The sequence below is a fragment of the Mus caroli genome, chromosome 8 (assembly GCF_900094665.2).
Source record: "Mus caroli chromosome 8, CAROLI_EIJ_v1.1, whole genome shotgun sequence".
Lineage (NCBI taxonomy): Eukaryota > Metazoa > Chordata > Mammalia > Rodentia > Muridae > Mus > Mus caroli.
Genome location: NC_034577.1, coordinates 63,687,626 through 63,711,429, shown reverse-complemented (window position 1 = coordinate 63,711,429; position 23,804 = coordinate 63,687,626). Strand labels below are relative to the sequence as shown.

Below are 23,804 nucleotides of genomic sequence, written 5' to 3'. Positions count from 1 at the left end.
CAAAAAAAAAAAAAAAAAAAAAATCCCAGCGCTCGGGAGGCAGAGCCAGGCTGATTTCTGAGTTTGAGGCCAGCCTGGTCTACAGAGTGAGTTCTAGGACAGCCATGGCTACACAGTGAAACCCTGTCTCGAAAAAACAAAAAACAACAACAACAAAAAATGCATGCTCCACCACATCTGACTTTTATTTTAAAACTTTTTTACTTTATTTCATGTGTAGGAATGTTTTCCCAGTATGTGTGTATACACAGCAAGGACATGCCTGGTAGCTGCAAAGGTCAGAAGAGGGCTTCAGATCTCTTGGAACTGGAGTTACAACTGGTTGTGAACCACCACGTAGGTGATGGAGGGGGGAATGTCTCATTATGTAGCCTTGGCAGCCTGAAGCTCACTGTGCAGAGCAGGCTGGCATAGAACCCCTGGCCAGCCATAGAACTCAGGGCACCGCCTCCCCGTGCACCACCAGCAGTATCTTTGCTTTGTTCCTTAGATGGTTTGCTATTTGGGTTTTGTTCCGTTGACCTCCTCCTATGAACAGTGGGGTACTTCTTTTCCTTCCCAAAGCAAGAGTACTCACTCAAGGGTCAATGCCACATACCAAGGGGTGGGTGGCAACATCTGCAAACATGTTGGGAGTTGCACACACTGTGGGTAGGAAATTGCTACTGGTGGAGGAAACCCAGGGCAGCTTTGTGAAGTGCACAGAGATGGTAGAATGGCCAAAGGAGTGGGAGGAAGGGAAATTACTAAGGGGACCCAGAGGTCCTTACCAGAGGAGCTGGGGCAGAGGTCATCCAAAAGGCAGAGGTATTCACGCTGGGACGTGAGCAGTGTATATCCTGTCAGAGCTGCAAAGCCCAGCGGACGACCCCCAGACTCATAGTTCTGTGACCAAAGACATGAGACAAAACTTGCTACCACTCCCCAGTACAGGAGGCAAGTCAGCAAACACACACACAGCTTACAACACACTCCATGACCCCTCCATATGCCCTCTGTGCAACTCAGGACCTTGCCTGTTACTTCCCAGGGCTCCACCCTTGAGCCACATCCCTACCCCCTCACTGGGGGATTCTGGACTGGGACTCTGGTTGTCCACTGACCTCCTTGTGACTGAACCATTCTAGACGTCCGTCTCCACGCAGAACACAGAAGGTTGGTTGCCACTGTGGTGGGTGGCCCTGAAGCAGGGTCAAGGGCCCTTGGTGCTCCCTGACTCGAGGCAGCTTCTGCAAAGGGATACTGACTATGGCTCGAGCAGATTTTGGGGTTGCCTGAACTCTTCAGTTTGGTCACATACCAGCAACACTCCCAAAACTCAAAAGCAGCAGCTGCTATCCAGACCCTGTTAGTTCAGCATTGGGAAGGCTGAGGAAGGAGCGTCAGCTACACAGCAAATTCAAGACCAGACCAGCTACGTGACACTCCATCTCAAAGCAAAAACAAAATTGTATCAGGTGTGGGTGATGGACTGCATGGGACAGGGAGAGTCCCCAGAGGTGGGACCTCTGTCCACAGAGCCTCTCCTCAGCAGAGAGGGAAAAGAGCCAGTGGGAAATCCCAGGTTCCAGTTGTATCTGTGCCGTGTGGCCTTCAGGTGCTCACTCTACCTCTCTGATCCTGAATTTCCTCATCAAAGACTCTCCCAAGATAGGGGGCAGATGGAGGCCCTGGACCCTATTAGTAGCTCCAGCTCTAGGCTGTTAGATCTCAGTAACAACCTCTGAGCTGCCAAGAGTCAGAGGGATATGGGGACAAAAGACATGGGGTCTTACGAAGAGTGTTTCCCTGGCATGGTGGCTGCAACAGATGGAGCAAGCACATGCACTGCTGGGGGCCCACTCACATCTAGCCTGTCTTTGCCAGCCTCAGGACTTTTGCACATGCTGTGCCCCTGCAGGGAATTCACTTCCCCAAGCCTCCTCAGCCTGCCTCCACCTCCAGAGCTTCCTGGTCCACCTGTGCAAAGGTCCTGTGGTCAGCCCTCCCCAGCCCCACACCCACAGTCTCATGTCGGCACCACTGAGAATGCAAGAGAGACAACTACAGCTGGGTCCCCGGGTGCCTGGCAGGTAGCCTCATCCTTGGTGGTACTCACTTTGGTGTGGGACAGCTGGCATCTGGCTGGGTCCTGGGGTCCCAGCTCCTGGGAAATGTGTCTGAGCACAGCTGCAGCCAGCTGCCTACGGTAACAGGGCAGGAAGGTCCTCAGCATGCCATCCACCTGACCTGTAGTGAGAAGGGATCAGCAATGGGACCAGGACACCTGCCTGTCATCCCAAGACCAGCTGGCTCGCTGGAGTAGCCAGAACTGGTGAGTGCCAGCATAGACCATGCCTCAGTGTATAAGGTGGAAAGCAGTCTTAGGACAGCTGATGTTAATCGCTGGCAAGCACATCTACACACACAAAAGCCTTTCTTCCAAATATGTTGCTGCATCTCAGGAGAATGAGGCCCAGAGAGGGCAATTTATTCACCCGGTGGCACACAGCAAATACAAGTGGCGGTCAATCCTGGGACGTGGAGAGATGATTACTGAGCAGCACATGCAGGGTTTTGCATGGGCTGTCCCCTCCCCAATGCTGTTCTCACACTCACTGTAACCACACACCCTCCTCCAGCCTGGTCTAGCCACCTCCCTTGGGAACACCCACCAAGTCCTGCTGGTCTAGACGCTCTCCCAGGTCAAGGTGTGGGACAGGACAGGGAGCTGAAGCTCCGCCTGGCCTTGGCTAAGCCATAGTCAAGTCCCAGTGTCCATGCAGACAGACTTCCCAGCCTCAGAGACCACCTGACTGTGCCGTTACCCCCACCCTCAGTGGGCCCTAGCTTCCACTAACAAATCAAAAACTTCACATTCCACTTTGTTTTGTCTTGAGACAGAGTTGCATATAGCCCAGGCTGTCTTGGAACTCACCCTGTAGGCCAGTCTGGCCTCAAACTCCCAGAGATCTGCCTGCCTATGCCTCCCAAGTGCTTGGATGGCAGGTGTGTAACACTGTATCCAGCTACTTGGATTTCATTTAAATCTGGAACCCTCCAGAGCCAGGCATGATGGAGTTCAAGGCCAGCCTGGTCTACTGAGTGAGCTCCAGGACAGCCATGGCTACGCAGAGAAACCCTGTCTTAAAAAAAACGAACAAAAAAATCTGAAATCTTCCAACACAAGCCCACCCCTGACAAGACCAGAGACAGTTAAAATAATGAACCCCATATTGGCACCAGGAGCACATGCCAACATGGCCTTGCGTGCAGTGGCAGCATGACCTGGCCCTGACCTCTCTGCTTACCCTGAAGCTGCTGCCGCTGCCGTCTACCCAGGGGGCAGGAAGGCTGAGCCCCCATCCTGCCACCATACAGAGCTGTCCTGGGTCCCTCTGCTCAGGATACTGGATGGCAGCTGAGTGGCCCAAGTGCCAGGAGGGTACATATGGCCATCTGGTACCACTCTCCACCCCTCCTGTCCGCACCTGCCTCCTCCTGGCCTCTAGGGACAGGCTGGACCAAGACTGGTGGTTTCTGTCAGGGGTAGTGGGGACAGCCCCAGGGGAGACCCAGGGAGTGTGAGAAAAAAACAACACCCTGGCACAGATGGATGGGTGGGGCACATCTCTGCCATCCCAGCACTCAGAAAGCAGAGCGGGGGGGGGGGGGGGGGGGGATGGGGAGTTTAGGCCATGGAGGCCAGCCAGCCTAGGCTACATGAAGTCCTATCTCTGAAAGCCAAAGGAATGGATTGCTGACTGAACAAATGGATGAGCAGGGAGTGGGTTATTAGTATGGAGGGACCCCCCCCCACACACACACACACCCATCCCCATGTAGCCTGCTCCCTTAGGCACCTTCCTTTTCTCTTCCCTTTCCAGAGGCTGGAATGTGATGGCTGGAGTGTAAGTGGCCACCTTGAAGCACGAGGCAGGTCCTTTTCATCAATGGCAAAGCAGTAAATTCCCCCTTGAGAAAGGGACACAGCGCTCACATGGGGTCCTCATGCCTACGTCCCTTTCCTTTCTCAGGGTGTCTCAGACTCTGCTTGGCTGGTGGGTAGGTGGCACCTGCTCTTGTAGAAGTCCCCAGGAGGTTTTTCCACTGTGTCTTTTGCTGGCTTCTGCCCCAGCCTATCCTACTTCCTCTTTGCCACAGCTGAGGAGCCCTCAGAGACCAGACATCTAAAGAAAGTTCACATTTGTGGTTCTGGCCCCGCCCTTCTGGCCTACCTGCCAAGTCGGTTCTGGGAGGCTTCAATTCCTACCTCATGCCTGGCTTGTATTACCCTGGTGAGGGGATGCTCCCTCAGACTCCTTCAACCAAACCCACCAGCCTCTCCAACTAGGTCCTTGGAACTGGCAGGGTCAGGTAAGCCAATGATGCACCGGCCCACTTCATGCTCCAAGCTGGCTGCTTGTACTCCAGTCTCTGGACCCACATCCCAGTCTTTATAAGAGGCGAGAGAAAAAACTAAGGGAGCATCCCAAGAGTCACCCCTGGCACTTCTCCCATTGGTATGGGTCCCTGTGACAGCATCAGGAGAACCTTATCAGGTAGCTCACCCTGCTCAAGGCTCCGAACAAGCTTGCAGGAGACAGTGCATCCTCAGGGGGCCATGAAGGCTCTGGCTGAGGCCCCAGGTGGACCCTGGGACGTTCTTAGTGTCCCCTTCTCTTCACCATGGCTAGAACACAAGCAGTCATTTGGGACCACAAGTACCCTGGTACCCGTGAGTTAGTTTTGACCCTTGGAGCAGAGAATGTGGCCAGACTTGGAACAGTGCATACACTGCCAGGCCAGAAGTCCAGGCCGCACTTCTCTGATCCGTGTGTATGCTCTGCTCTGTTGTCCCTCCCCCAACAAGAACCACAGAAACAATAGTTCCAGCAAAGCTGTTTAATCCGCAGCTCGTCCCGAAGTGCCCACGGCGTGCATGGCGCACCCCCTACAACGTGGAATGCTTCTCGAAGGGCACAGACAGCAGCCGTGCAGCTGCCTCGTCCAGGAACCAGCAGAGGGCGCCCGTGCGCGGCTGCACCAAGGCGGCGGGCAGCGTGCCCTCCTTGTCCTCCAGGATGCGCTGTGTGCGAGACCAGGGCAGAGCAAGTTGGGGCTCACACTGCGCATCTGTTTGGTCTGGGGACAGGGGACCCACGGGATCTTGCTCTGTGCTCCGCCTCACACACCGTGGGCTCCAAAGCTTCGAGGTGTGGAATAGGATTTGGTGTTTGTTTTTATTAGGAGGCAGGGCCTCATCTAGCATGGGCTGCCCTTGAACATGCTATGTATGTAGCCAAGGACTCCTCCTTTCTGCCTCCCCAGTATGGAGACAACAGGAGGTACTGGGAACTGGACTCAGGTTGTCAGGCTTGGGGCAAGCATCTATATCCACTAAGCCATCTTGCGCCATCCCTGCCCTTCACTTTTTGCAAATTCTTTTTTATTTATTTACTTACTTATTTATTTCTATTTAATGTGTATGGGTGTTACTCCTATATGTATTTGTACCATGAGCATGCCTGGTGCCCACAGAGGCCAGAGGAGGGTGCTGGATTCCCTGGGGCTAGAGATACAACTAGTTGAGAATGGAAGTCAGGTACTCACCGGTTGGTTGGTAGCTATCTCTCTCTGACCCTGACCTTTTTCTTTTCCCCTTCTATTCTCTCTTTAAATGTGTGTGTCTAGTGTCCTGCTCTCTCACCTTCTACCTCATCCCCTTCATACAGTCCTTCACTGAGCCTGGAGACAGACCATTGGCCAAGGAGTCTTGGCATCCTTTGTGAAGGAGTTTGGGGGAGGGGGTGCAGGGACTCTACCCCAGGACACTGTGGCCTTGTCAATGACTGCCCTCTCACACACTGGCAGCATGTCTGTCCCCTGACTGGTCTCCACTGTCCATTTCTTACCTTCAGCACAGCTGCCTTGCCTTCCCCCGTGGCCACAAAGATGATACTTCGGGCTGCATTCAGCACAGGAAGCGTTAGGGTCACCCTCTGTGGTGGTGGCTTTGGGGAGTCACTGATGGGAGCCACGATCTTCTCCCGCTCCTGGGGAAGGCAGCCAGTGAGGACTGGGATGGAACCGCCCCGCCAAGCACCAGGTCTACAATGCCAACAGGTTTCCTGTTGCTCTCTTGGGTTTCTGAGACAGGGCCGTACTCAGCGTCCAGGTAGCCCTCACCCTCACAGCAAATGCTGTGATGACAGGCATGCACCACCATCATCATGGGAGCTGACGCTCAGCAGGGCAGAACTGAGGGGCACGGATGCTCGGATACCCAGAAGACTGACACAGCCTGGTGTATCAGGGCCAGGAGCCCCCCCCCCCGCCCCAACGCTCACCTGTAGAAGGGGGTCCCTGCGCTCACCTGTAGGAGGGGATGGTCAGGGAAGAGCGAACAGGTGTGGCCATCAGGGCCCACTCCCAGGATCAGCAGGTCAAACACAGGGACAGCATCTCCTTGCAAGGCCTGACAGGAGGATGGTGGGTCAAGTGTGTGCGAGCTCAGAGGTAACACACAAAGAAGCTGAAACCTGGTTCTATCTCAGCTTAGACCACCTTCCGCTGAATGTGCCTGCTCAGCACATTCCCTACACAACAGTGGCCACTCCTGCACAGGGCAGCTTCAACATGGTATGAGGTCTGTAGGATTTTTTTTTGAGGGTAAGCATCACCCTCCAGCCCAAGCCAGCCTCAACAAGCCTTCTGCCTTAGTCTCCTAAGTGCTAGGGGTCACAGATGCACTACTGATCCACACCTGACTGATCCAGTCCGGGGGCTTGTTTCCCATTTTAGTGGACAAGAACCTCAGGTCTGCAGATGAGTGTCCCTGAGATGTAAGGCTCCAGCCCAAGTCTCCCCACCATGGTGACAGTCTGTGTCCCCAAGCAGTCATCTCTGCTGCAGTCTTTTACAGCTTTCCTACCTGTCCCAGGACCCACCTGCCTCAGTTTCCTGGCATAGTCCTCTGCAGCATCCTCCACAGGTAGGGCAGGATTGATGGTAAGGACCTGGCTGTCTGGAATGGGCAGCTTTGAGAGCAGCTGTGTCTGTAGAAGGGGAAGGGATGGTCAAGGAGTAACATGACTTGCCTAAAACCAGGAACCCTGAGTCACACGGCGTTCTTCTCCACAACCTGGCTGACTCTTCGGGGTGGCTCAGGCTCCCTCAGGCTCCCTCAATCAGGAACTCAGCCTGGCTGCATCCAGTACACAGCTGGCACCTGACTATACAGAGGTGAACCCCAGGAAGAGGACTGTGATCTACTCTTAGACACCCTGCCTGTGTCTCCATGTCTGGCTCTTGGGGTAAGTCCAGCTCAGTGGAGCAATGCCAGAGAGAGGCTGGGGGCAAATGTCAGAATGCCAGAATGCTGTGGCCTACAAATGGGGGTGCTGGGGACTCTGTTAACCACCATTGCTCAGGGCACTGGGGACCCTGGAGAACAGAGGAGCACAGGGCTCCAGACTGAAGGCCATAGGAAGGTGAGCCAGGAAGGCAAAGGAGAACTGGCCGCTGAGTCCACTCTCCTGCCTCAGCCCATTGGGCAAGACACCTACTGCTCAAAGTGTCAACAGACTCCACCTGGTGATGAAATCCTTCTTCCCTCAAAGACCCCGCTGTTAACCAGGTCACCTCAGAGGGGCCTACTCAGGGGTCTTAGCTTTATTTTTCTTGAGTGGGCAGCATCAAAATAGTCTCACGTTGCACAGGCTGGCCTTGAACTGGGTAGCTGGGAATGACCTTGAACTCCCGATTCTCCAGCCTCTACTTCCTCATTGCTGGGATGACAGGGGTGCACGACCATTCCTGGTTTATATGATACTGGAAATGAAGCTTGGACCTTAAGCATTCTAGGCAAGCACAATATCAACTGAGCTACAAGTACCCTGCCAACTGAGCCCTGTGCTAGTACCCACAGCCAGTTCAGTGAAGTTCTTGGGCAGGCATCGTGTTCAAAGTGGTGCAGTTTCAGGTCCCTAGATGAGGGTCAGGAGACACGGATCTTCTGTTTCCCACCTGTAAGTGTGTGTAATGGCCCTTCCTCCCCTGCTTCAGACCCATGACACTGGACCAGCTTCCCCTAGGAGGTGGTGGCAGTCATCCAAGTGTGCTCAGAGCTCAATCCTCCATGCCTCAGTTTCCCTGTGTGTGAAGCAGGGACCTCTGTAACCTATAGGGCGCCTTGTGGCCATCATACCCCAGGCTGCTGGGAGGCGATGGCCAACGGCTCCTGTTAAAGAAAAGAAAACAGAGGCCCAACACACCCTGGACACTAGAGGCAGGCTGAGTGCACAAACAGCCATGACCCACGAGGCCCCACAGCCAAGGTACGACCCTCAGGAAGATACGGGGGACGGAGGCCCGTCAGGCTGCACTTGGATGGACATCACTGCGCATCCAGCAAGACCCCGTGGGTCCCGGAGCCCGCGGGTAGGCGTTGAAGCAGATCCTGGCGTTTCCTAGGCAGGCTGAGCCAGTTCGGCGTGACCCGCGCTTCCTCGGCGGACTGAGCCGACTCCGCGTGGCCCACGGCGGCCCCCGTAGCCTGAGTTTCCACGGTAGGCTGAGCCAGCAAGGCGTGGCCCACGGCGGCCCCCGTAGCCCGTGCGGTGCGCGCCCCCGCAGCGCTCACCCGGTAGAGGCCGTACGTGCTCTCGGCGTGGTCGAAGGGCACGAGGCGCTCGTCGCAGAAGCCGAGCGTCCAGCGCGCAAAGCTGGCTGGTCCAGCGGGAGCGGCGGCGGCGGGCAGGTCTCGGGCTAGCATGGAGACCAGGCTGCCGCCTGACAGGCCAAGCGCGAAGCGGCCACGGTCCCCTTCCAGGCAGCTCGCGGCCCGCTGCGCCACCAGCTGCGCCAGCGACGCGCCCAGCTCCTGCGGGCTGGAGAAGACCGAGATGAGACCGGGCGCGGGTGCTGCCATGGCGGCGGGGAGGCGGCGGCGCTCCCGGCAGAGGCCAGTACACCAGTGCGCCTGCGCGACGGCCGCGCTGCCATGGGTCCGAGCACTTTGAGCCAAGGCCGTGGCGCATGTGCAGTTGCGCAAATGAAGTGTCGCCGGGGCCGGGCTTGCAGGTGGTTCCCGAAACCGCAGGGCTCTGCAGGGCTTTGAGGTGGGTAGTGGCCGGGCAGTCCCCGGTGCTTCCCTGGGCGGGACACGCCTTGCTGGCCCGGTTTCTCGCATCTTATTTAGTTTTTAAGCTGGAGTCTAGTAGCTCCGTCTGGCCTCACGCTCCTGATCGTTCTTGATTGGAGTGCTGGGGTGACCCGAGTGCCGCAGCACTCTTGAGCGGTTGTTCGGGGTGCGGTCGGAAGCACAGATTGCGCCAGCTGCAGCGTGATAAGGTCAGTAAGCTCTCAGGTGGCAAGGACAGGAGGCTAGCCGGGAGTTAGAGGCTGTGACGTCCCCATGCCTGCACGGCTCTCCCCACATTCGCCTATCTCGGCCAGTCGCCCCTTCTCTGTTACTCCAGCGGATGCGGCAGTTTGTAAGGTCTTCTGCTCACAGCTGTCCGCGGCAGAAAGAGGACTCCTCAGGACAACCGCCACACGACAGTTGAACATCTGCATTTGGATGTGAAACTGCCCCCGTTCATGTGCTTGAACCGGTGGCTCCCAGTCGCCCGTGCTATTTTAGGAAAATACAGAACCTTTAGGACTGTCAAGAGCCTTGACCCAAGTAGATCAGTCAGAAGGTGACAGCTGTTTCCACCACAAAGACCCAAACAAACCCCCTCTGGTTCCTCTCTCTTAATTTTCTCCCGCATGTTTATCTTTGAACCAAGTGCTTGCAGAGGCCAGGAGCGGGCGTGGGATGCCCTGGGACTGTTAGATGGTTGTGGTCCTCAGTGTGGAAGGAGGGTAAAAAGCCGAACCGGTGATCTTAACCCCTGAGCCACTGCACCCTCCTGAACTCGAGAGAGCTCCAAAATCCAAGCAGTTAGTCACTGTGCCGGTACTGAACCCAGGGCCTTCTGCATGCTAAGCCCAGGCTAGACCATTGGCTGGACCCCAATCCTAAACCTACAGCCTTTCTGAGTGCCCATGTGAGGCTGCAAGTGGCAAGTTATACAGTGTGAAACACTGCAAGAACTTTGTTGTTATTCAAGATTTGCTGCTGCTGCTGCTGCTGCTGCTGCTGCTGCCGCCGCCCTAACTGCCCTGGAACTCACTCTGTGGACCAGGCTATCCTCCAACTCACAGAGACCTGCCTGCCTCTGCTTCCCAGGTGCTGGGACTAAAGGCATGTGCCTTTGAGCACATTTTAAAACCTTTTATCGTTTCTTTGTGAATTTAACGTCATGCCCCCTAACCTCTCTCACCCCCCTTCAGCTCATAACTTCCCACACCCTTGTCACCCTCCCAGTAGAGAAAATGCTCATGGAAACTGTAGTGTGTCACAGTGTGTCCCACAGTATAACCTGTTGTTCACACTTCTTTGCTTACAAATGTTCATTGCAGTGACTTGGTCTGCTGCAAGGTCTCTGGCTGCTGCTACACTATCAGTACTGAAACATCACTGGGACTGTCTTGGATATCCTGTTGTTGCCCTGTGTCATAGAGGTCATTGTAGTTTTGGATATGTAAGACTGGTACCTTCATGAACCCCAGTAGTTCATCAATGGGGTAGATGTTGGGGTGGGTCAATTCAAAGCCCTGGGTCTGGGGCCTGAGAGGTGTCTGAGCTGGTCAGCCCACTGGCTCTCCTGCTCTCACACCCTTGGGGACAGCTCACCAGCAAACCCTGCAACCAGGGTGTACTGGGCTGCCCAATATAGGTATAGGGCCTACTCTCCTGAATGCTTCAGCTGGTGAGGGACATGGCCAGTTCTCCCACTCTCATGACCTAGGGCCAGGTCTCTGACCTGCCACAGGTGGTGAGAACAAGAGAGGGAAGAGGGCATCTCTCTGGCTATGGGAGGTCCCAACTCTCCCATGACACTCAAGTGAGGAGTAAGGCCAGTTCTGCACAGCCCTCAGGCATCAACATGACTTCCAGCAGCTGACCAGACCAGAGATGTCCACCTAGCCTTTGGTGGCAGGCTGCACCTGGGCTGTAAACCCAGACATGTCCCTCAGTGGCAGCACAGGCCAGGACCCCACTATGGTCCCAGGCATCACTGGCTTCTCTTTCTCTCTCTCTTTTTTTTTTTTTTTTTTCCGAGACAGGGTTGCTCTGTGTAGCCCTGGCTGTCCTGGAACTCACTCTGTAGACCAGGCTGGCTTTGAACTCAGAAATCCACTACCTCTGCCTCCTGAGTGCTGGGATTAAAGGTGTGTGCCACCATGCTTGGCCTCACATCTTTCTGCTTCTCTTTTTCTTCCATTTCTCCACCACTTATTTGCTTCTCTTAGTGGTGCCTGGAGTACCTGAGTGTCTAGGGACGTCTCAGAAGTGCTACAGCTCATATGTACGTTATGGCCCTGGGCAGGGGTCACCCCAGGCATGTGCAGCACCAGACTGATGGTCATCTCAGACTAGCTCCATCGGGCACCATGGTTCCTGTCTGGTGGTTGCTCAGACTAGCTCTGTCGGGCACCATGGTTCCTGTCTGGTGGTTGTTGCCTCTGGCTAGCTCCTTGCCCTACTCGGGAGTGGTACCCTTTTGTAGAATGAGGGGTTGTGGGTGTGACTTAACCATTGAACACCACCTTGTGTGCATGAGTCCCAAGGCTTCATTCATCTTAAAAGATGCAAAAGGAAAGAGGGGAGGGAGAAGAGAAGAGACAATGAACCCCAGAACCTCTCAGTGTGAATAACGTGTAGATTGGTTCACAATGCCATCCCCTTCATGAGAGTTAAGAATGGATAGAACTCTGAGGTGGGAAGGGCAATGGGCTCATTGTTTTTCAAATTTAAAATTGAGGCTTTCAAATTTTCTGGCATTTGCCAGGCAGTGGTGCCACACACCTTTAATCCCCCCAACACTCAGAACATTCAGAAGGCAGAAGCAGGCAGATCAGAGCTTGAGGCCCGCCTAGTCTACAGAGTAAGTTCAGGACAGCCAAAGCTACACAGAGAAACTGTCTCAAACATACAAAAGCACCTTTTTTGCATTGTTCTCTTCTGGCTGTGTGATGTGGGGTGTTCCTGTGGGCCTGGGCATCCAACTTCTCAGTTTCCCAAGGGCTTTACAGGTGTCTTTGCCCCCAGCTGGCTACCCCTTCTTTTTAACTTTTGTTCTGAAAAAGCATCTCATTGTGCAGCCTGCTGAGTAGAAGAGGCTGTTCCTTTTAAAACATGTGTTCAAACAATGTCCTGCATTGTGACAACAGACTGCCCTTGGGCCTGTTTCTCACTAGCTGTGCCTGATCCACTCCACCACCATCATTCCTCAAGTGTATGGTGGGAACTGTGACGATCGATGGGCCGAACTGCCTGCATACCAGGCCCTCCTTCAGCACTTGCTGGTCCCCACTGGGAGATGCATCACCCTATCCTGAGGCACCAAGGCCCAACCCTGGAATTGGAGGATCTACAGAAGCTCAAAGTTAGCAAGCTGAATGCCTGCTTGGTACCCCTGCCTGAGGTCCCCCTGGTATGTACAGGCCGGCATGGAGGCCAGAGTCCTGTTGCTGTCAAAATGGCTTTCCCCAGATTCATGTAGTTTAACACACATAGCCTTGCTATGGCGTTGAGAAGGTAGAAATGGTGCCTCTGGGAAACCTCAGCCAGTAAACATGGCTTCCCACCTGGCCTGGCTGCCTGAGCTCCACCCCAGGACCACACTGGAAGGAGAGAACTGATATTGTCCTCTGAACCTCATTGGCAGGCACTGTGACACACATGGTGGACAGTCCCATTAGTGTTCAGAGATGGGGAATCCCCAAAACTGAACTACTCAAACCTCTGCTCTCTGGAGTCCCAGCCGTCAGTCAAGATGACTTGTAAAGATGGCTTGAGCCAACCACAGATATTTCTTTCAGAAAAAAAGTTTCTAACTTTTTTTTTTTTTTTAGATTTTAGTTTGTGTGTGTTATGCTTACATGTGTGTGTGTGTGTGCAAACTAAATGCATGTCAGATTCCAGGAAAGGGGAGAAGGAGAATTCTAAGATGGTTATGAGTCACCATCCAGGTGCTGAGAGGCACCAAAAGAGCACCAAGGGCTCTTAACTGCTCTCCAGTCTGCTTTCTTTTCTAATTTTTTTGCTTGTTTTGTTTGTATATTTTGTTTTTCCAGACCATTTCTCTGTGTAGCCCTGGTTGTCCTGGAACTCGTTATGTAGACAAGGTTTATCTTGAACTCACAGAAAGAGTTCTGCCTCATCAGTGCTGCGATTAAAGGGATGTGTCAGGGCTGGAGAGATGGCTCAGCAGTTAAGAGCACTGACTGCTCTTCCAGACACCAGACAGAAGTCCTGAGTTCAATTCCCAGCAACCACATGGTGGCTCACAACCATCTGTAATGGGATCTGATGCCCTCTTCTGGTGCGTCTGAAGAGAGCAACAGTGTACTCATATACATAAATCTTTTTAAAAATTTAAAAGGCTAAATAAGCCATGGGGAGCAAGCTAGTAAGCAACACCTTCCATGTCCTCTGCATCAGCTCCTGCCTCCAGGTTCCCACCCTAGCTTCCCTCAATGGGTTGTGATTCACAGTATGTAAACCAAGTAAACCCTTTCCTCTCCAAGCTGCTTTGGTCATTGTGTTTCATCTCAGCAATAGAAACCCTAACCGGGACAAACCATGGGTGTCCTGCTGCAGTCTGCTCAGGTGCGACTTACAGAAACGCTGTGCTCTGGCAGGTGTTGAGGCTCAGCACATTTATTTTTTAAAACCAACAAGGAAGTTAACACTCACATGTGGTTGCCTGCTGGCAGCCTGTAGCTGCTCTGTCCACATCCTTCATGCCCTTGAAGATGAAGGCAGGCAGAGGCTCAGCTTGGTGACTGAGGTGAGTCACCAAGGATCTGAATGGGGACCACAGGAGCCAGAAGGGTAGACCTCAAATGTTATAGGTCTGGGCTATCTGCACTAGTACAGTGTGGAAGCATGCCCAGGACTGCCACCGGGTGGGGTGCCCAATAGAACACAACCACCTTCCTGGGTTTCTCCAAGCTTTGCCAGGGTGAGGGCTTCCAGAGACTATGCCTGGGGACCCCTGAATTGACACATGTGGGTAGAGCCAACACTAGCCACATCCAAGTGATCAGAGTCAGTTCTGGAAGCTTTTAGGATATGAGGGGTAAGTGGAGACTCAGAAGACTCTTAGGGACACTAGTGCATAAGTGTCATCAGTCTGAGAATGTAGAATGGTACCCAGAGACAGTGGGGTGGGGAGTCTGAGGCCAGCTTGGCCTCCACAGTGAGACCCTATCTCAAAACAAAACAAAAATACAAAACAGCCTGGCGGTGGTGGCACACGCCTTTAATCCCAGCACTTGGGAGGCAGTGGGAGGAAGATTTCTGAGTTTGAGGCCAGCCTGGTCTACAGAGTGAGTTCCAGGACAGCCAGGGCTATACAGAGAAACCCTGTCTCGAAAAACAAACAAACAAAAAAAAACAACAAAAAAAAAAACAACCAATATTTTCAGTTGATTAGGGGTCAGTGGGAGACTGCGTGTGTCTCCCAGCTGACATGAGGGTGTGCTTGCTACCAACCCTCAGCAGGGACAGCAGCTATATGGGCCCCCACTTGCTCCACAGGGGAACCGTGGATGAACCTAAGGCACAATAGGAAAGGGAGGTGGGTACCAGTGTGGGTCACAGCCTGCAGCCTGTACCCCTGGACACTGGTCCAACTGCAGGACACAGCAGCCAACATGTGTTTGTGGGGCTCCTGCTGGGTAGGGAGAAAAGAGATGGAGAAAAAGATCAAGGCAGAGGCAAAATGGATGCATAGTGGGAAGTAGGAGAGGGGCCCCAGCCACTCAGGTTCCATTTTCCTACTCTCACAGGTGCTGCTGTCCATGTGGCCAGGCAGGAGAAGCACCTGAAGAGGGGTGTCAGGCTCCCAGGTCTCAGGAGTCCAGGCCCAGCCCACTCTCCAGGCTCAGAGTGAGAAGTCGCCTGCGCAAATGCGGGCATGGACTCTCTCATCCAGGGGTAGATAGCGTCCCTGCTTCAGGTCTAGAAAGAAGAGCTTGTCTGAGGTCTGACGGGGGTCAAAGCCTTCACGCTGCAGCCGGGTCTTCTGGATCTTGAAGGTGCCTGGACGGTGGGGAGGACAGAGGTATGTACCCTGAAGCAACCCTCTGCACAGGGCTCCTTTCAGCAGTGGGCACCTCCCTGTGAACACCCTTCAGTTCCCAAGACAGGAAGAAAATACCAGCTCTTGGGCCAGAGGCAAGCCTGGCCATATAGCCTCGTTGTGCTAGCAAATGAAGTTTCATCTGCACACAAAGAGGTATCTTGGGTTTTTGTTATAAGCAGATATTATTGTTCTTGTTTTCATAGAAACGGGGTCTTGCTCTGCAGTCCCTACTGTGGAGGCACATGCCTGAAATCTAGCCCTTAGAGGCAAGCAGATCTCCAGTGTTTCAGGGCAGGTGGCTGTTGGCCCACATTTACACAGGCAAGTGAGGGACAAAGAAGTAAATGGCTCCCTGGACAGGTTCTGTACCTGTGGTATCCACCTGGGGCAGAAGACGCAGGAAGATGGGCCGAGCATAGGATGCAAGAACCTTCTGCAATTCCTGGTACATTGAGTTAGGGTCCAACTGGCTGTGGGGATCTGCGATGGCTGCCATGCCAGCTTTACCCTCCACTCCTGCAAAAGAGAACTCAGCTGAGAACACCCTGCTCACCTGAAGTTAGTCCTGGTCATTACTCTCTGACCTCCCAACTGGGAGGTCACTAGTCCTGGTAATATCCATTTTATGGGGGGGGTCCTGTTTCCAGCCTTCTGATCCTGAGAAGGGGTCCCCCAGACTGAGGTTCAATATTAGGAATGTGGATGGATTCCCAACCCAGTGCCCACCCAGTCAGCAGCAACACAGTTCTCCACCTTGTGCATGGCCCACCGGTACTGTACCTGCAGGTCCCTTCTGGATGGACTCCATGGGGCTCCTGCACACCACAACCACCCTGTGTCCCCAGCTTGCCTGGCACAGCCACCCCATACACAGCCACGTCCGTCTGGCCCAGTAGGCGGCTCAGCACGGCTTCCACCTCCGTGGTGGACACGTTCTCCCCGCGCCAGCGGAAGGTGTCCCCGCTGCGGTCACGGAAATACATGTAGCCCAGCTCGTCCATCACTAGCACGTCACCTGCAGGGGAGAGGGGCAGTTGGGACCGGGTTTCGCAGTCTGAAGGCCAGCCCAGCCACGAGGATCCGCACCTGAGAGGTAGGCACTATCGCCCTTTCGGAAAACGCTGTGGGCAATCTTCTTGTTGGTGGCGCTGTCACTAACATAACCATCGAAACGCCGCAGAGGGTCCTGCTGGTTGATCTGGCCCACGAGAAGGCCGGGTTCCCCTGGAGGAGGTGACACTCAGGCTGAGTGGGTGCGGGGGCCGTAGGGTCTCTAGCTCCCCGAGGCACCAGGCAAGGGCCACGCTCACCGGGCTGGCACGGGATGCAGAGGCCCTCGGAGTCCCGCAGTGGCTCCATCGTGTCCTCATTGACCTTGACCAGACGGATGGGGTACACATGCGTGAGGATACGGCTGTTGAAGCCGCAGGAGCCGACCTAGGGTGAATACGGCGGCGGTGAGGGCGGCCTGAAGGCTCTCGTGTAGTAGGTGCCCGACAGGCGCCCGCCTGCACCCCACAGGCGCGAACCTTGCCGTCCATGTTGGCAATGCTGCAGTTGCACTCGGTGGCGCCGTAGAACTCGCCGATCTGCGGCACACCGAAGCGCTGCGTGAACTCCTCCCAGATGGCTGGCCGCAGCCCGTTACCCACGGCCAGGCGCACTCGGTGCCGCTGCTCCACGTCGCGAACCGGCTGCCTCAGCAGGTAGCGGCAGATTTCACCTATGTACTGCACTACCTGCGGGTGGCCGGGGCCAGGACTCAGGTGAGGCCCAATAAGAAGCAGGGCTCAGGGATGGGTGGGACCTGACCAGGGATGGAATAGCCTGGCCACCATCTAAGTCATGGGGTGGGCACAAGAGCAGTGCTGGGCCAAGGAGAATCAGCACTAAGGAGTTTTTGTTTGTTTGTTTGTTTGTTTGTTTAAGATTTATTTATTATTATATCTAAGTACACTGTAGCTGTCTTCAGACGCACCAGAAGAGGGCATCAGATCTCATTATGGATGGTTGTGAGCCACCATGTGGTTGCTGGGATTTGAACTCTGGACCTTCAGAAGAGCAGTCGGTGCTCTTAACCACTGAGCCCTCTCTCCAGCCCAACGAGTTTTTTAAGGTGCTAGATACAGAACCAAGGGCTATATGCTAAGCAAGCATTCACCACACCCCTTTTATGCTTTTTGAGACAGGGTGGTCTTTATGCAGCCTAGGCTGTCCAGAAACTTATCTTCCTGCCTCAGTCTTCTAAATAGGTGACAGGTGAGTATGTCATGCTGGGTGAGTGTCCAGTCTAGGGTTCCTCTTGCCTCAGCCTCCCAACTATCTGCAGTCACAGGTGTTAGCCTCCATGCTAACACCTCCTTTCCCCACCACTGAAGGGGAAACTAAGGAGAAAAGCCAGCCATATAAAATGGAAGGCTGAGGACATGACACTAGGACCAAATCGGTGCATAGCCTTGGCTACATAGCAAGTTCCATGCCAGTCAGTACATGAGTCTGTCTCCAAAAAGGAGGAGGGAAGAAGGGGAAAAGAGGGAAGGGAGGGAGGGATAGAGAGAGCACCTTCCTAGGTCACACTGCATGAAGCATTCACCATGCAGCACCCCCATGTTTGTGACTGAAAAGCCCTGTCTTTTAGAAAGTATAGACTTAAGGTTTGGGTTCTGGTCTCTGAACTAACTAAGACCTTGCCTAACTCAGGACTGCTCTCCAGCTTTATCTGCAAGTTAGTGTCACATGCCTAGGATTCAACACTCAAGAGACAGAGGCAGGAGGATCATGGGTCCAGGATATCCTGACTGCCAAGTAAGAACCTGTCTCAAGAACTAAGCAAAGCCCAATCTACCAGGTCCACAGCCACAGCCCAGAAAGCCACCTCTGTTCTCTGGTGCCTTGTTGAACAAAGGTTTCAGAGCTCTGCCCCTCACTCTACCTCACTCCACACCCCGAGGCCCCTCACCCTGGTAGCCCTCACCTTAGCACTTCTCTGGCCCACAGGATTTTCATTACCACATAAATTGACAGAAAGGGCTTTGAAGGCACTGAAGGCAGTGCACAGTTCCCACATAGCAGTGAAGTCTAAACAAAAGGACCTGGTGCCATAGGCATCTGTGACCCAGAGGTACACTCCACCACAGGCAGCTGGATAATACAGGTCCAGCATGGTATGCCACTGTGGTAGTCAGGAGGTAGATGCAGATATATATATATACACACATATACACACACATATATATATTTATATATACACACACACATATGTATATACAGAGACACACGAGAGAGAGAGAGAGAGAGAGAGAGAGAAAAACGAACAAACAAAAAAAGTAAGGTGGAAAAAGGTAGACACCTGACATCACACCAGCCCCCACATGAACAAAATGAAGAACAGAGAAGTGGCCATCCTGGGCTCAGTGTGTCCTATAGTACAGGCTGGTCTCATTGTCCACATCCTAGGTTCCAGAGTAGAGAGAAGTTGTTTTTTAAAGCCAGCATGCCTTCCCTGAGCCAAAAGACCCTGTGTGTGTGACCTGGCAACATGAAGTACACCAGCTGGTAGGGATGGAATGTTCTGGAACTAGACATAGGTGATAGTTGTACAGCATGCAGCATCCAGGGTAAACCCAGGATCCCCACCTGAGTTGTTTGTTTTGTTTTTGTTTTTTCGAGACAGGGTTTCTCTGTGTAGCCCTAGCTGTCCTGGAAATCACTCTGTAGACCAGGCTGGCCTCAAACTCAGAAATCCCCCTGCCTCCGCCTCCCAAGTGCTGGGATTAAAGGTGTGCACCACCACTGCCCAGTTCCCCACCTGAGTTTTAGTATGAAGTCAACTGACAATGGCAGTGTGCTGGGGGCTGCTAGGGATCGATTCCAGGGCCTTAAACACGTTGGGCTAAGCTCTGTGCTGACCTGCTACCACCTGGCTCCTCTGTCTTTTTCTCAAGTGACTATAGTGTTTCAAAGTCAAATTAGAACTTCTCCCAAGACAGATGTAAAATCCTGCAACACTGGCAGAGGACAGGGGCCTCCAGCACTACTGAGCAGGCTATGTGATCTGGATAAGTCCTGCCTGCCACACACTGGGCCTGCCTGTCAACTGCTGATGCCTCTAGATCCCCCACACACCCAGCTCTTTCCTCCTCTGATCCAGCAGTCCCGCACCTCAGCTGGGGAAGAGTGGGAGTTTAATTCTGCCAGTCAGATGTGCCAGGGATCAGGGAGGGTGCTTGCTCAGGACCTGCTTGTGCTCTAGGCACTCTGGCCACAATACCCTGCCTGTGCTTAACTGCTTACCTAGGCCTTTCCCTCCCCACAGAGCTGATCCTACCCATGGCCTCTAGTCCCATCAGAAGGACCCCAAGCACTGTGCAGGCAGCACCTGGAGGGATTCAGGGTACCCAGCCTCCATCTCAGCTGCCTCAGTTTCACTGACTATAAAACAGGTACAATCTTTAGTGATGCTGTAGAAGGTTCCAAAGAATTTACACAGAAAGCCTTTAGCACTGCAGGGACACAGGCTGGTCCCGTCCTCACTGGGACAGAGACCCCAAGATCAAGGTGGGCAGGCAGGCAGAGTGGGCAAGGCTAACTAGATGGGGCAATCTAGTTAGAGCATGGCCTGGTCTGGTAGCAAACAACCTGGATGGGAGAACTGGTACCTGTGCAGGCAAGACCCAGTCTGCCTAGAGTTAGTGTGGCCTTGCAAGGAGAGGTGGTAACTAAGCACAATGGATGGGACTTGGCCAGAAGAGACAAGGGATTAGCCTGGTACAGCAAGGCCAGAGGAGCAGTGACAAGATATCTGGCCTGGGAAGCCATACCTTGGTTGGCTGAGGTGGTGTGGGGCCTAAGGGAAAGGCAGGGCCTAGCCAAGAGGGTGGAATTGGCTAAGCAGGAGTGATCCAGGTCAGGTGAGGCATGGCTGAGCTGGAGGGGTGGTGCTTGGTAAGTCAGGGGAACAGAAAGCAGTCTGGCAAGGAAGCAAGCTTAAGGTAAGGTCTGGGTGGAACAAGAGAGTGAAGTAAGGTGGAGCCAAAACGGAGGGGCGTGGTCAGAAAAAGAGGGCACGCCCTGAAGGCAGGTACTGAGTCTCGTTGGGATCAGCCATACAGAAAGAGCCCCTCCATGAGGGCGTAGCCAGAAGAGGGGCGTGTTCCTGATCCAGTCTGAGCGCAGGGGCTGCTGTACCCTTGGTATGGTGGGAGGAGCCCGAGAGCACGCGGGGCCTACCGTGCAATTGTACTTGACACAGTCATCCCAGAAGCGGCTGGCGGAGAACTTCTTGCGCAGTACCACCGTCAACCCGTAGATGACGCACTGCCCCACACCCATGATGTTCCCTAGAGAGAGGGCAGCGGTGAGGGTCGCTGAGGGATTCCGTCCACTCCCCTGGGGGCCCACATACCTGCAGAGTGGTAGAGTGGCAGGCAGTCATAGAGCACATCGGCGGCACGCATGCTGTAGGAATGGTGGCCAAAGGCAGCAATGCGGTAGTACCTGCAGGGAGAGGAAAGTCACTGGCAGAGATCTAGAGGTGGCCCGTCTGGGTCAGAGTCTTCTGCTCTAGAGAGGACTTGAGCCCTCTGGGAGGCTGCCTGAGGGTGCAGCAAATGAAAAGGTTCCAAGACTTAAAAGAGCATAGTTGGCTGGGGGCCAGAGAGGACTAAGTATGACTCAGTAGAGGCAAAGCAGAATGGTCACGGGCTTTAGGATATAAAACCCTCAAAGATGCTAGCCAATGCGGGGCAGGGGGGGGGGGGGGGGGGGGGGGGGCGCGGGGGTGGAGCAGGAGCTAGGTGATGCTCCACCAGAAGGGGAGGAGGAGAAAAAGGCCATGGGGGACAGGAGGACAGGGGGACAGGTTCCAGCATAGGCAGGCCATGGGGAAGGGAGGGCCCTAGGACCCTGCTTACCTGCTGTGCACCACAATGGCAGCCTTAGGAAGCCCGGTGGTCCCAGAAGTATAGATGTAAAACAGACGATCTGCACAAGAAGCAGGAGTCAGGCTCCAGGAGGGCAGAGGACACGGGGGACAGATGTCAGAGACCCCTCCACTTACCATCCATGCCCTTGCCTGGGGCTTGTGCCAGGGGTGTGGTGGGCGCCTCAGCAAGCATGGGGTCCAGGAGCTGCGTGTCAGGCAGGATGCTCTCAGGCCCCAGATCTCCAGAGCAGAACTTGAGGAGGCTCTTCCCCAGCTGCTCGCTCACCTCCGCCACCGCTGTGGTGACAGAGGCTCAGGGTCACAGTCATGAAGCACCCCTGGCCAGCATCTCCCTATCCCTGAGGTCCCTAGGTCCCCACCCCCCCTGGTATCCACCAGGTCTCACCCGCTGCCATCTCCCCGCCATAAATGAGGGCCTTGGCAGCTGATGTGCCCAGGCAGAAGGCCAGGGGCTCCCGCCTTAGGTTGACATTGAGAAGCGCAGCCACCACACCGGCCTTGGCCAGGCCCAGCCACAGTCCCACGAACTCTGGCCGGCCCTCCAGGAACATAGCCACCACATCGCCTGGTGCAAAGCCCAGCTGGCGGAACAGGTTGGCTACAGCATTGGAGTAGGTGTCCAGCTGTGCAAAGGTCCAGCATATACCACTACTCGCGTCCACCAGCGCCAGGCGCTCTGGTTGTCGCCGGGCCACAGCCTGGAAGATGCGCGGGATCGTGTCTCCTGCTCGCCGGTGTCGTCGCAGCTCTAGCCGCACACGAATCAGAACGGAGAGGCCACTGCAGAGACGGAGACAGGGCCACTGTCCAGAGCTGCCTGTAGCCTCGGGGGCCCCAGGACAGCTGAGGTCCAGTAAGGGGTCCTTTAATGGCTGATATCTTAGGGCAGGGAGCATTAATCAACCAGACAGGAAGCTATGAATCCCCAACACCAGCCTGTCTACCACATGAGAATTAGTCACCAAGTAGTTGTCCCTAAGTGGCCTGGTGCCCAGAATTTCAATTGTCAGATTCTCTTTTGTGCTCTGTGATGTTGTATACATGCTTAGCAGGCAATCTACTACCACACCCCCAGCCTCTCACTGGGGAATTCTATTCAGGGGCTCCACCCCTGAGCCAGACCCCCAGCCCCTCACTTGAGGATTCTAGGCAGGAGAGTTACCACCTCAGCTCCTCTAAGGAGGATTCTAGGCAGGGGCTCCACCCCTGAGTCACCAGCCTGCTTTTTACTTTTGAGTCAGGGTCTCCCTAACTGCCCTCTAACCTAGAGCTTGCACTCCTGCCTCATCATCTGGAACATCTGGGTTGACAGGCGTGGTTATCAGGAAGGTCTCCAAACTCATCCTTGTTCCTCATCTCTTGTCCTTTGAGTATTGTACCCCATCTTCAGAGGACACTGGGAATGGTGAGCAAACCTGCCAGTGCCTTGGCCTCCCACTTGATAGCTCCTTGCTAGCCCAGGCTAGCCTTGAACTCACAGCAACCCTGTCTCAGGCTAGAGAACCCCAGCAGTTTCCTTTCTTCCTTCATCCAGTCCTCCCTCACCCACCTCAGGCTGCCCAACTGTATTCTGCTCTGAAGACCGATCACAGCCCTCTGGGAGAGCACCACAGTGCTTAGCACTGGGCAGAATTGGAGGTGATGGGAGGGGTGACAACAGTCAAGAACTCTTTGACAGTGGGGACTGTGGGAGAGGTGGGTGGCTTCCACTCAGCTGGCACAAAGGTCCTAGGGTAGGGAGATGGAGCCAGGACACATAGGAGACTAATCTACCAACTGAGCCCCAGATTCTATTGTATTTCCCCAAATAGCTAACATCTCCTGTGTGCCTGGGTGAAACTGAGAGAGGACAAAAAATGCCTTGTGCCATCCCCATCCCAGCTGTGTCCTATTGCTCCATACTACAGACACACCCAGAACTATTTGCCCCAGTTCCTTTCTTTGCACAGGCTCAGCAGTCATACTCTCCCTCAGCATCTGCCCTCCTCCCCCAGACCTCTGTTCAGCTGTTCCATGCTCAGAAAACACCCCAAGAGCCCTGGAAGTGCTATCCCTGCCTTGGTATCTCTCCCCTGGCACTCACAACCTTCTAAGCCCATGGCCTGCCGCTGACTCACTTCCTGTCCTGTCCTGTTTCCTGGAGGAAAAGAGCAGGAGATGGGGGCCACCCAGTGCCTGTCATCTAACCATCCAGGAAGCAGAGGCAATGGGAGTAGAAGCATGAGACTAGACTCTACTCTGCAACAGCACTCAAACAAAACAAAACAAAATAGGGCTGGAGAGATGGCTCAGCAGGTAAGAGCACTGGCTTCTCTTTGAGAGAACTTGTGATTAATTCCCAGCAACCACATGGCAGTTCCAAAACACATGTAGCTGTGGTTTCTGTTGCAAAACCGTCCTCTGCCTTCTGCAGGCACTAGACATGCACATGGTACACACATACATGCAGGCAAAACTTCTATGCACATGAAAACTAAAATAAAAAAATAAAACATTAAGTAAAAAAATTTTCTTCTTCTTTTTTTTTTTGGTTTTTGGTTTTTTCGAGACAGGGTTTCTCTGTATAGGCCTGGCTATCCTGGAACTCACTTTGTAGACCAGGCTGGCCTCGAACTCAGAAATCCGCCTGCTTCTGCCTCCCTAGTGCTGGGGTTAAAGGCGTGTGCCACCACTGT

At 54.1% G+C, this 23,804-nt stretch overlaps 3 protein-coding genes across 7 annotated transcripts in view; all 3 read right to left on the bottom strand.

Annotated features, from left to right (window-relative positions):
- The window catches only part of Niban3 (niban apoptosis regulator 3), a 10,757-nt gene extending 6,788 nt beyond the window's left edge, over positions 1-3,969 (bottom strand). The window contains exons 1-4 of the mRNA XM_029480291.1: positions 3,843-3,969; positions 2,099-2,229; positions 1,104-1,229; positions 771-885 (exon numbers count right to left, since the gene is read on the bottom strand). Of these exons, the coding sequence (XP_029336151.1) occupies positions 771-885; positions 1,104-1,229; positions 2,099-2,229; positions 3,843-3,930 (460 nt within the window). The 5' untranslated portion in view covers positions 3,931-3,969. The remainder of the gene's footprint in view (positions 1-770; positions 886-1,103; positions 1,230-2,098; positions 2,230-3,842) is intronic.
- A 900-nt stretch (positions 3,970-4,869) lies between these two features.
- Positions 4,870-9,241, bottom strand: Pgls (6-phosphogluconolactonase). Of its 2 annotated transcripts, none has more exons than XM_021169936.2 (5): positions 8,624-9,241; positions 6,930-7,037; positions 6,356-6,457; positions 5,895-6,035; positions 4,870-5,068 (listed from the first exon to the last, which is right to left on the bottom strand). In XM_021169936.2, the coding sequence occupies exons 1-5, from the start codon at positions 9,170-9,172 to the stop codon at positions 4,934-4,936; spliced, it is 1,035 nt and encodes a 344-aa protein (XP_021025595.2). In that variant the 5' UTR covers positions 9,173-9,241; the 3' UTR covers positions 4,870-4,933. The 2 variants fall into 2 exon arrangements, with proteins under 2 accessions (XP_021025595.2, XP_021025593.1); XM_021169934.1 differs by having other exon boundaries at positions 8,340-8,944.
- Positions 9,242-13,740: 4,499 nt separating this feature from the next.
- Slc27a1 (solute carrier family 27 member 1) overlaps positions 13,741-23,804 on the bottom strand; it is an 18,463-nt gene continuing 8,399 nt past the window's right edge. For all 4 annotated transcript variants that reach the window (XM_029480821.1, XM_029480820.1, XM_021170914.2 and 1 more), the window contains 11 exons: positions 21,515-21,909; positions 21,244-21,405; positions 21,098-21,167; positions 20,590-20,681; positions 20,415-20,524; positions 16,715-16,924; positions 16,496-16,622; positions 16,272-16,409; positions 16,036-16,200; positions 15,555-15,701; positions 13,741-15,142 (listed from right to left, as the gene is read on the bottom strand). In XM_029480821.1, the coding sequence (XP_029336681.1) occupies positions 14,985-15,142; positions 15,555-15,701; positions 16,036-16,200; positions 16,272-16,409; positions 16,496-16,622; positions 16,715-16,924; positions 20,415-20,524; positions 20,590-20,681; positions 21,098-21,167; positions 21,244-21,405; positions 21,515-21,909 (1,774 nt within the window). In that variant the 3' untranslated portion in view covers positions 13,741-14,984. The remainder of the gene's footprint in view (positions 15,143-15,554; positions 15,702-16,035; positions 16,201-16,271; positions 16,410-16,495; positions 16,623-16,714; positions 16,925-20,414; positions 20,525-20,589; positions 20,682-21,097; positions 21,168-21,243; positions 21,406-21,514; positions 21,910-23,804) is intronic.